This window comes from Ursus arctos, unplaced genomic scaffold, assembly GCF_023065955.2.
Source record: "Ursus arctos isolate Adak ecotype North America unplaced genomic scaffold, UrsArc2.0 scaffold_10, whole genome shotgun sequence".
Lineage (NCBI taxonomy): Eukaryota > Metazoa > Chordata > Mammalia > Carnivora > Ursidae > Ursus > Ursus arctos.
In genome coordinates, this window is record NW_026622764.1 from 75,863,726 (window position 1) to 75,876,295 (window position 12,570).

At 39.5% G+C, this 12,570-nt stretch overlaps 1 protein-coding gene across 5 annotated transcripts in view; it reads left to right on the forward strand.

The window, feature by feature from the left end:
* The first annotated feature begins 1,216 nt into the window (after positions 1–1,216).
* ZDHHC20 (zinc finger DHHC-type palmitoyltransferase 20) overlaps positions 1,217–12,570 on the forward strand; it is a 70,273-nt gene continuing 58,919 nt past the window's right edge. For 2 of the 5 annotated variants that reach the window (XM_057309705.1, XM_026492980.4), the window contains exon 1: positions 1,217–1,466. In XM_057309705.1, coding sequence (XP_057165688.1) covers positions 1,349–1,466 — 118 coding nt within the window. In that variant the 5' untranslated portion in view covers positions 1,217–1,348. The remainder of the gene's footprint in view (positions 1,467–12,570) is intronic. The other 3 variants (XM_026492979.4, XM_026492981.4, XM_057309708.1) reach the window with 2 other exon arrangements.

Below are 12,570 nucleotides of genomic sequence, written 5' to 3' on the forward strand. Positions count from 1 at the left end.
GGAATTTGATTCACTTTAATGCCTTTAACCTACTGTCAATTTTGCCACTAACTAACATGACTTTGAAGATACACAATCTGGGAGGACAAAATATTTCACACATTCTTTATTATTTCTAACACTGTTGTGCTGTGGTTAAATATTATTTGCTTTCACTACCTTTATATCACACTGTAAAAGGGGGAAATCCGCTTTGAGACCTTAATGAGCAGTAGCTAATTAAAATCTTAGTCCAACTAGAATAGACATGATAGTAACTGGAAATGCGGCTTGGAATTACTTGTAATGCTTCTGACCTTGTATTATGATGTCTTCACAGTGATGCTTCTAGGTTGTTATGACCACAGGCATTATTTAGCGAAATTCTCCAGTTGTAAATAAACTCTCGAAATTTCGGTAGTCGTTTTGGGGACAGGTTGTTGCTCCCCTTCTGGGTTTCAAATCAAACTGACAGACACCACACGGCTTCCATCCTAAATCACAGACAGCTACCAGTTCCACCTTCGAAAAATGATAGAGTCCTGGGGTCCTCCAGGCGCCTCCTTCTCCTGGGGAGGAACGCTCAGTAAGGGGTTTTCATCTGTCAGTTCTGCCTGAAGCATGGAGCAAATTACTTCAAAGTACAGGGGTTCTTAACCTGAGAACCACACCGGAATCACTGGAGGAGCTTATAACAATATACATTTCTTGCCCACACGTTGGTTGGGGCACGGTCTGGTCCTGTTTGAAAATGGGCCCCAACTGGCTCAGAGGCCGAAGGACCCCGGGAGAGTAAGTTCTGTACGGAGAGGCCAAGGCCCACGAATTAGCCAAGGAATCATTTCCAGCAGCCTCCCGACGTGAGACGCGATCCACAAAAGCCGCTTCCTCTCCCGTTCAGGGACCAAGGAAACGCCCTCCGTCTCGGGGACCACTCCAGACTCGCTTCCTCCTCTCTTCCCCCAACCTCCTCCCACTGGGCGATTCCGCCACGCCCCAAGGGCTGTCCCCAACGGAGGCCCCGCCCTCACGCTCGGACCCCGCCCCCACGCTCGGGCCCCGCCCCCGGAGGCGCGGCGCGGGCTGCGGCGGACGGAGGCGGGGCGGGCGTGGGCGCAGGGGTGGGGGGAGGGCGGGGGGCGGTGGGATGCAGGGCCGGGGCGGGACCTGGCCAGGCGCGGCGAGGGGAGGAGTCGTGGAGGGGACTCCCATCTTCTCTTCGGCGGGCTCTGTCTCGGAGGCGGGGCACCTCGGCGAGGAGCGGCCGGGAGCGCCGGAATCGCCGCCGCCGCCGCCGCCGCCGCCGCCGCCGGGGGCCTGGCGCTCCCCTCTACAGTGGGGCGCTGGGTGCAGCAGCCGCCAGAGGAACATGGCGCCGTGGACGTTCTGGCGCTGCTGCCAGCGCAGCGTGGGCTGGGTGCCGGTGCTCTTCATCACCTTCGTGGTCGTCTGGTCCTACTACGCGTACGTGGTGGAGCTGTGCGTGTGTGAGTACCAGGCGGGGGCGGGGGCCGGGCCGGGAGAAAGGCCGGGCCTCTGCGCCCCGGGCCCGCCGGACTACGCCTGCCTTTGCCGGGCCGCGGGGGTCCGGCCCAGGCCCGGGGGGAAGCAGGCCGCCGCGCTCGTGGCTTTGTCACCGTGGTGCGGTGCGGCGCGGCCTTCCGGCGTGCGCGACACCCGGCGTCGAGCCGCGCTGCTCGGGCCGAGATCCGGGCAGAGCTAGGCGGTGATAGCGTCCTGGGGTCTGCGGTCCACCGCGGGCGTCTCGTTCTCCTGAGGTGGAATGCTCTGAGACGGGTTTTCCTCGAATGGAAGAGCCGAGCTTCGTGGAAGTTTTGTGTGTGTGTGTTTGTGTGTGTGTGCTGCAGTCTTTGCTTTTGTTAATGTTTTAAAATAAAGAAATCTGTTCCTCCTAGATTGCCTCAACAGCGCGAGTAAAAAACCGTGTTACCTGAAGAGCTGCTGGTGGGTGGGGGAAGGCAGGTGGTCTTTTCGTTGTCGCCTGCTGTCGGCAGGTTAGCCATAGGAGACAGATGAGCGAGCGCCCGCTTCTGATTTTTGGTGGCACTGACCCATTTTCAAGTTCATTTCTTTCGAGTCTGAATCCAGTAACTTACACAAAATGTTTTGTTAAGACCGAAAGAATGAGTGAGCTGAGATCTAGCCCGATTCTTTTTTTCTTATCTGTTTATTATGGAGGTTTATATTTTTTTCATTCTCAGATTTTAAGGTTTTGTTTTATTTTCGTTACTGCCAATTCAGTTTCTCACCAGGTTCCCTGGGATAAGAAAGGAGTAACACCGCGGTACCCTTCAAGGATTTAAAGATACTGATTTGAATAAGGTAGCCGTTAAGATTGAAGGAAATTGCTTGTCCTCAAAACACTGTTTGAGGGCTCCTGTTGTGTTTGTAATAGTGACTGGTTGCACTGCCTTAAGTTAATTGTTCATAGGCTTTGAGTGTTCAGCTATTTTAGGGTTATTTTAGCCTTCCGCTTCTGTGTATGTCTGCTCTTTATACCAATTCTTCGTGATAACTTAGGACCAAATGGTAAGTGGTGTTTGTAAAAACAATCCCTTGGTATCCCAGAATGATCTAGTTTTAGTCTTCAGACCACAGCTCTCTAAAGGGCCCTTATTATATACACTTTTAAAAAAAGAGCCACATGAGGTAGATTCATACTAATAGTATGAAATGAAAAGAAGTTGTACCACCCACTCCACTTGCAAGTGGCGGAATCCAGACTTCTCCAGTTGTGGGCGGCTCTGGATTTGTACAACTGTCAAATACTTGGTTAAAACTGAGTTCTGCACATGAAAGAGAAAGCTTTGGCTTAGAAAGTTTGAGGGTAGGTTTTTAAATGAAAATAACCTCCTTCAAGAAAATAATATTGTACCTATAGAATATTTAATTTTAAGGAAAACTATCCCTGCAAATGGGCCCAGAATAAATTAGTCGTGGAATACATTTCCGCATAATAGTGGAGTTAATCTGTTGAATGTTATTGAATAATAATGTTTGAATCAATGAAAATTGACTAGATTTAGGTGTTTTTTGAAACTACTTCCAAAAAATGACAGTGATCATAGGATTCTCATCAGTTTATGATGGTACTTGATCTTAATTACTCTGAAGTGGGTTTTTTTTCCAAAAGTTGGACCAGTCTTACTTAATTCTGTCAGAAGATTATTCCTACCCTATCCTAATTACATAGTAGTTTTGAAGTAAAGCTTCTGAAGGAACACTAAAAATGTGCATTTATGTTGAAATCGCACAGCCTAACCTATAGATGGTTTTTGTCAAAAAAAATCAAAAGGTGAGATTAAACATAAGGAAAGGGAAATGAATATGAATTGGGAAGTGCTATGTGCTAGTGCGGATGGAGGAGACATTTTATTCATTCTTTTCTTTAATCCTCAATATCTCCGAGCATAGGTATCTTCTACAGATGTAGGAAATGAGACTCTGAGCAAATAGGTCCTTGGTTAGGTCGTATAATTATTGAGTGGCTATTGCACTGTGATCCACATCTTTACACTGTACATGTAACTTTTAGTGAGTCATTGGAACTGTAATTGTTCCATGATTGGGGGCAGGTAGTGGGTGGGGTTAAGTTGTTCCCCTTTTTGTAAATCATGACTTCAATTAGGCTTTAGGCCCATCCTTTAGAGATCATACCCCAGGATTTCATTAAGTTAAAATGTTCTGCAACAATTAGGGCCCAATGCTTGACAGAATTTTAAAATATTCAGTAGTGAAAGGTCTTGTATAGGGCCTTCACTTAATACTTCTAAGTTATCTGAGGTTAACTAGGTAGAATTTGGGAGGTCCTGCAGTATCACTGGACTGTATGAATCAGCATAAAAGCTCATTCACTTTCACAGTAAAACTGTCTTTTAAACTACTTCTATATATTTATGTTTTCATAACACAGACCCTCCCACTGGAATATGTCAATGTATAACTTTGCTATAAATTAAGTGAAATGTGAGTGTAGCTTAAAGTGCTGTTTTAGCATTATTTACAATAGCCAAACTATGGAAGCAGCCCAAGTATCCATCGATTGATGAATGGATAAAGAAGAGGTAGTATAGGGCGCCTGGGTGGCTCAGTTGGTTAAGCATCTGCCTTTGGCTCAGGTCATGATCCTAGGGTTCTGGGCTCGAGGCCCTGGTCCGCCTCCCTATTGGGCAGGAAGTCTGCTTCTCCCTCCCTGCATGCACTCTCCCTGCTGCCACCGCCCCCCCCCCCCAGTTGGCTAACTGAACATAATACGAAAAATTTTAAAAATTAAAAAAATAAATATATTTTCAATTCTTAAAAGTGTACAGTTGATGAGCACTGAGTAATATGTGGAATTGTTGGATCACTATATTATACACCTGAAATTAATATAAAACTATATGCTAACTACACAAAAATAAAGTGCTGTTTTAATAATTTTTATAGAATTTTCTTAGCTTCTGGTATTTTTTAAATCAAACTAGATAGGAGAGGATGATTATAATTACATCTTTATTGTGTTAATTTATTTAGTGCTCATATAAATGTCCAAAGAGTTAAATAATTTGTCCAAGGTAATAAAACTAGTAAATGACATCATCATTAGAAGTCAAGTGGTTTGGCTCTAGAGCCCATGCTTTTAAAATTAACTACTATGCAAGACTAGTCTACTTAGTTATTCCTTTTCAGCCTCTGTAACTTATATATAACTTATATATGTTGCAACATAACATATATAAGTTATATGTTATAACTATAACCACATACACACATATAAAATGTGTACTTCTGTTACTGGAAGGAGTAATATTGAAGACAAAATTGAATAAGAAGTAATGAATCTAAAATGGCCATCTCACAGGGGAGAAGTAATGATTAAGTAATTAATAATATTGGTGCTTGACATTAAACTGAAATCCTCTTTTTTTAAAAAAAATTATATATTTTTAAGATTTTATTTATTTATTTGTCAGAGAGGAAGGGAGCACAAGCAGGGGGAGCAGTGGGCAGAGGAAGAAGCAGGCTCCATGCTGAGCAGGGAGCCCAATGTGGGACTCTATTCTAGGACCCTGGAATCATGACCTGAGTCAAAGGCAGACACTTAACTGACTGAGCCATCCAGGCGTCCCTGAAATCCTCTTTTGATTTTCTCCCGAGGTTGATATTTAAACATATGAATTTATGGGTGGATTGACCAAATTTTACACTTCAGTCAAGACGGTTATTTTTGAGGAAAGTGCTAATTCAGGTTCCCAGGGTTTTATCAGGACATCTTGTTCAGGTCATTTATAGTTGTCAGTAGTAGATGTGTACCTCTTATTTGACATGTGGAGGACCTCAGAGCCCAAAGAGATTTTAGAGATGATCTAATCCATTTATTTTACTTCTGAGAAAACTGTTGTGTGGAAGAGCTATGTGGTTTGCCCAAGGATGGGTATGCCTCTTACCTCTTTTCAGAGAGATGTATGTAGAGTAGAAATGTTACCTCTGAGACTATATAGCTAATATTCCTATGTCTCCTTCCAATTTCTTCAAATTTAGAATGAGACAAGCTTAAGTATCCACACTGAGCACAGTGTCTTGCCAGAGTTAATTCCAGTGTTTTTTATTGGTTTCAAAACAACCAGCTTTTGATTTTATTGATTTTTCTCTATTATTTCATTTTCTTTTTCATTGATTTCTTGTATGATATGCATTGTTTCTTTCCTTCTTTTACTCTGGATTTAATTTGCTCTTTTTCTAGTTTCTTAATGTGGAAACTGAAGACACTGATTTGAGTCATTTCTTATTTGTTTAGTCCTGTAAATTTACTCCTAAATACTGCTTTATTCACATCCCATCAATGTTGATATATTGTACTTTCATTTTCATTCAATTAAAATTGTTCTCTAAATTCACTTTGGATTTCATCCTTTGACCCATGGGTTATTTTAGGAGTATGCTAATTTGAGTTATTGATACCTTTTTGTTTACTGATTTTGAATTTAATTCCATGTGGTCAGATACCTTGCATAACTTGAGTCCTTTAAAATATACTCAGGCTTGTTTTATGGCCTGAAATGTGGTCTGTAGTAGAAGCATTTCATGTGCATCTGAGAAAAATGTATTCTGTTGTATTCAGCAGTGTATTTCGCTAATTGTTGTTGGGTAGAGTTTTCTATTATGTCATAATGTGCCATAGATGTCAAGGCAAGTTGGTTGACAGTGTTGTTCAAGTTTCCTATGTTCTTGCTGATTTTTTTTTTTTTTTTAAGATTTTACTTATTTATTTGAGAGAGTGAGCATGAGCGGGGGGTGGGGGGGTGGGGGAGGGGTAGAGAGAGAGAGGGAGAAGCAGACTCCTCCTGAGCAGGGAGCCTCATGCAGGGCTCAATCCCAGGACCCCGGGATCATGACCTGAGCCAAAGGCAGGCACCTAACCAACTGAGCCACCCAGGCACCCTGCTAATTTTCTGTTTGTTCTATTGATTAATTATTGAGAGAGGTATAACTATAATTATGGATTTGTGTCTTTCTCTTTGTCGTTCTGTCCATTTTTGCTTCATGCATTTTGCAGCTCTGTAATTAGGTGCATACAATGTTTAGGATTATAGTATTCTCTTGGTGAATTGACCCTTTGTCATTATGAAATGACTTTCTTACTCCTGGTGATATTATTTGCTTTGAAATCTAGTTTGGTAGATATTAACATGCCCACTAATCTTCCTTTTGATTAGTGTTAGCATGGAAGGCCTTTTTCTGTCCTTTTATTTTAACCTTTATATTTAAAATGCATTTCTTGGGGCACCTGGGTGGCTTAGTCAATTAAGCATCCAAGTCTTGATCTCAGCTCAGGTCTTGATCTCAGAGTTTTGAGTTCAAGCCCCGCATTGGACTCCAAGCTGGGCATGGAGCCTACTTGTAAAAAAAATGCATTTCTCAAAAGCAGCCTATAGTTGGGTCTTGTTTTTAAATTCAGTCTGAACATCTGTGGCTTTTTTTTTTCTTCCTTTTTTTGTTTTTTTCTTTTTTTGTTTATTGAGTTACATTTGACATATAACATTATATTAGTTTCAACTGTACAACACAATAATATATAAATGTACTTGCTATAATGAAATAAGATGATCACCGCAGTAAGCCTGGTTAACATCCATCATCCACACATAGTTACATATTTTTTTTCCGTTGTGTTGAGGACTTTTAAGATTTACTCTCAGCAACCTTCAAATACACCACAGTATTATCAATTATAGTATATTCTCTTTTAATTGGGGTGTCTCAACCATTTACATTTAATGTAATTATTGATATAGTTAAGTTTAAGTCTTAACCATTTGCTGTTTTTTTAATCTGTCCTATCCTATGTTCCCTTTTCCTTCTCCTTCTGCCTTCTTTTGAGTTATTGAATGATTTTTGACTTTTGAGTTATTTTTTATGATTCTATTTTCTCACTTTTGTTGGCTTATTAGTTGTAACTCTGTTATTTTAGTGATTTGCTTTAGGGTTTATAGATTACATCTTTAATTTATCATAATCTACCTTCAAGTTTTATACTATTTCACATATAGTACCTTATAAAAACACTCTTCCAGTTCTTCCCTCCCAGCCTTATATGCTATTATTATGAGAAAATAATTTTTTATGTTTTTTTATTTTTATAATTTTTTATATTTTTATATTTTAAATTATATTATGAAACTTACTGTATTGGTCTTATTTTGTTTAAACCATTTATTATCTTCTAAAAAGATTTAAATAATATAAAAACAAATCTTATATATTTACCCATGTTGTTACCATTTCTGGTACTTTCCTTTTTTGTAGATCCAGATTTGCTTCTTATGTCATTTCCCTCTACCTGAGGGCTTTCTTTCTCTTTTTCTTTTTCTTTTCTTTTTTTTTTCTTTTCTTTTCTTTTTTTTAAGATTCTATTTATTTATCTAACAGAGCGAGAGAGCACAAGCAGGGGAAACAGCAAAGGAAGAGGGAGAAGCTGGCTCCCCGCTGAGCACAGAGCCTGATGATGATGATGATGATGATGATGATGCCGGGGCTCCATCCCAGGACCCTGGGATCATGACCTGAGCCGAAGGCAGATGCTTAATCATCTGAGCCACCCAGGCGCCCTTGAGGGCTTGCTTTAACATTTATTATAAGGCATATCACTGTTGATGAATTATTTTCAGCTTTTGTTTGTCTAAAAACATTTTTATTTAACCTTTTTAAATAAAAAACTTTATAACGTATAATTTACATACCATAAAATTCACTCATTTGAGATGTACAATGCAATGGTTTTCAGTAAACTTACCGAGTTGTGCTGTTATAAGACCATTCATTTTTAGAACATATCAGTCACTTTTGTCAGATCCCTCATACCTAATAATGGTTAATTCCTGTTCCCAGCCCCAGGCAACCTCTAATATGTGTTCCCTATCTGTATGCCTTTCTTGGACATCTCATGTAAATAGAGTCGTAAGTGGTCTTTTGTGTTTCGTGTCTTTTACATGTTTTTGAGGTTTCTCTGTGTTGTAGCATGCATTGATATTTCTCCCCTTAATCTCTACTTCACATCTAATTTGTATTTTTCTGATTTTAAAATATATTTACATCTTTATTTAATAATATTATTTCTAGTAAGCCTCCACAAATCATTTGTGCATTGAATTAGAATATAAATAAAAAGTGTGTACTATTTTATTATATCACATTTAAGTATTTGAAAAATCCTGCTTACAAGATTTCAGTATGTTTGGGTCTTGCTCATCTTTGCATCTACTAGAGAGTCTAATTACTAATAAACATTCAATTAATATGTGTTGAATAGAAGCATACAGTCATAAACTCTCTTGAATCGTGTTTGAATATGTTAGAACAAACATCCACTGTAACAATATTAATGAAAGTTTGATTACCAAACATATATTTCAGTAGTCTTCAGGGTTAAAGGGTAGATAGATGATCTTGCTTATTGGTTATAGAGTCTTTGTTTTGGATAATAAATCAATGATGCTTTGAAATTATACTGATATTATTTAGAAAAAAAAAAAATCTGGCTGCCTATATCTCATCCCCAGTGGTTGACATAATTATAGGAAAAGTTAAGATGTGAATTAGGATATTTTTAAAAACCTTCTTATTTTGTTATTTCCTATCTGTTTTCAGATGCTGGAGTGTAGTAATTTTCTATATAATTTGCCTTTCAAAGCTATAGTGCCCTGCAAACCTTTTTATTTGCATTCTAAAATTATCCCAGCCTTCTTTCCTTTTTTTCTTTTTCTAAAGAACAGATTTTTTTTTCTTTTGACTGCTAGTGAATTAATCTGCTTTTATGTTATTTTTTGTTGATACCAGAAAGCAAACTGGTCTGAGAGAGCTCTATAAATATATATCCCAAAAAACCCAACCCAAATGAACAAAAAGAGCTTTTATATTTTCTTCTACATAAACTGAATCTTCTTTGGTTCTTCACTGTTTCTAATAAGATAGATGAAGGAAAAGGTGCTGGACAACTTAAAAACCATGGCAGACTATTTGGAAGAAGACCATTATACCTTAGTGATACAAATAAAACTTTCCTTTTCCCCTGGCCTCTTCTAGTTTGTGGCAAAGATATAGCATGCTAAACTCCAGACTAACCATCTACTTGATATCTCTACTTGGATATCTAATAGGCATCTCAGAGGTGCCACGTCCAAAACAAAAACTCCTGAGTGATTTCTCTCTCCGCCCTCTCCCCCAACTCCTCCTACCCTAGCTCAGTAAATGAGTTTCATCCTTCTAGTTTCTTGGTTGAAAAATCTTCCCATATCCAATTAATCAAGAAATCCTGGCATTAAATCCAGCTGCTTACCACCACCATGGCAACTATATTCGTTCAGGCCACTATAATCTCTGTCTTGTGGAGCAGCTTGAAAAATATGAGCACAATAATTTGTACCTCCTCCCATCAAGATGAGGAGTCTTTTTGCCCACCAGTGAATCTGAGCTGGCCTTGTACTTGCTTTGATCGATACAATGTGGTGAAAGTGATGTGTGAGATCTGGAGCCTTAGGCCTCAAGATAGTATGGCCCTTCTGCCTTAACTCTTTTGAAACTGGTTGCCATGTAGGGGAGTCTGGGCTAGACTATGTGGTGAGAGAGGCCCGGCCAAGATGAGGTAAGTGCCAAAGCCCCTGATGTGTGGATGAGTCCGTCTTACCTGCCCCAGTTGAACTGCCAGTTGACTACAGCTAGTAGAAAAAACAGTCCAGCTGATTATAGCCTGAACCATTGACCCACACAGTTACAGGAAATAATACTTGGTGGTGGTTTAAAGTCACTAAGTTCTGGGTGGTTATCACATTATCTATATCCTTGTAGTGCTATACTCTTATATTTTATCTCTCCCTCCTCAGTCCACCCCCATCCTCACCCTGTACCTTGTCCATTCTGCACAGAGCAGCCAGAATAGTCCCTTTAAAATCAATACCAGATTGGTCAATCCTCTTCTGAAAACCTTGGCTAGCTTCCTGTCTTGTTCAGTGGAACACCTAAAGTGTTTACCATGGACTCCTCCCCTCATTACTTCTCTGACATAATTTCCTCTCCACTCTTCCTTTGTTTCTACAGCTGTCACACACTGGCCTCCTGGCTATACTTTAATACTTGAAGAATGATCTTCATAAAGTAACTAACCTCTCTGAACTTGTTCCCAAGCTATAAAATGGAATAATACCTGTTTTACAAAATAATGTAAAGTTCTTAGCAGAGTAGGCTTTCAAATATTACTGGAGATGGGGAGAAGATTTAAACAGCCACTAGCATATTTTTTCTTGCCTTCCTTTTTTTGTCCTTTTTTTGGTAGGAGTTTTCTTTGTTTCTTTATTTTTAATTCTTTGTTTGTTTTTAAACTTCCCCTCCCCATCTTTAGTGAGTGAAAGCATATTCTACAGGCTTTTTTTTAATATTCTCTTCTTAATTGGCTGTATTTGAAGATCATATTGCGAAAGCATGTGCCTATTTTGCATGAGCTGCTGGTTGTATCCAGAGTATGTGTGTGGGAGAGTATGTTGTATAAGGGAGGGAGGCCCTCACATCATGTGGGACTTTAAGAAGATTAATACCTGACACTATTCTTATAAGCAGATAAGCTACACAGATTTAGGTATTGCTGAAATATGCAGCACATTATCTTAAGCAGATGGCACCTACACTTAACTGAAATAGTAGGTCACAAATAATGGTGATAATGGTTTTATGGAGAATAGATTTCTCTAAGAGATCCATATTCCTTGATGATAAAGATTGTTTAAAAATTTTTTTGAAGGTTTTATTTATTTATTTATGAGAGATAGGGAGGCAGAGGCAGAGGGAGAAGCAAGGTGCCCGATATGGAACTCGATCCCAGGACCCTGGGATCATGACCTGAGCCGAAGGCAGATGTTTAACTGACTAAGCCACCCAGGTGCCCTAAAATTGTTTTTAAAACATTTCTGTTCTCTGTGTTTTCTCACTCTTTCCAGTGCTTCATTATACTTAATAATGTGGACTATGGCCCACCCAGTTGGAATCATAGGAGGAGTAATATTTATTAACATACTAATTGAACAACATAAAAATAAATGTGAACTTATTAAATGTAAAGTCTTCAGGGAAGCTTTTAAAACTAATTGCATGAAAAGGATATCATCAGCACCTGATGGAAATAATAACAGCAAAATGTTATTGGATATGTTGATTGCGTATATCACTAGTGTGAATTTATACTGGTTTTTTCTTCTTGTATGGTTCTTATTTTTCTGTGGATACTGGTACACTTTTTACAGGTATTTAAAAAGAAGAAGTGGGGGGGTCATTGCTATGACAAATACCATGTACACATATGCAGTAGCTTCCTAACAGTATATTGTGTCCCCCCAAAATGCCAGCATGAATCTTTTAAAATCCAAGGCAAGATTATTACTCTCTGTTCAGCACCCTCCAGTGGCTTTCCTCTTCGCCCATAATGAGATCCAAAGTTTTTTCTGTAGGCTCTAAGGCCCTAAATGCTCTGATCTGCCACTAATTTTGACTTATCTCTTCCTTTGCCAACTCTGCTTCAGCCAGACAGGCCTCCTTGCTTTTCATCTATCAGGCCATGCATCGTCCCACTTGAGGACCTTTGTACTTCCTTCTCTTTCTGCTTGGGATGATTTCCTCCCAGATTCCACATGGCTAGTTCTCTCTATCTAGATTTCTTTTAAAATACTCAACTGTCAGAAAGGCTTTTCTGATTACGCCATGTAAAATAAGTACTTCCTCTTTCACTTTCTCCCTACCCTGCTTGTGCTTACAGTGTTCTAAGTGCTGTATTTAACACTAGGAATACAAAGATGTATAAATGTGTATGGTCAAATGCATTTAAACTTCGTATAGTAGTCCATATCTTTAATATTATAGTGATCATTTGCATACTATGAGTTTTATTTTAAAATTCCAGTGTAATTAAGTGTTATATTAGTTTCAGATGTACAATATAGTGATTCAGCAGTTCCATATATTACTTGTGCTCATCAAGATAAGTGTGCTCTTAATCCCCTTTGCAGATTTCACCCATCCCCCCACCCACCTCACCTCTGGTAACCA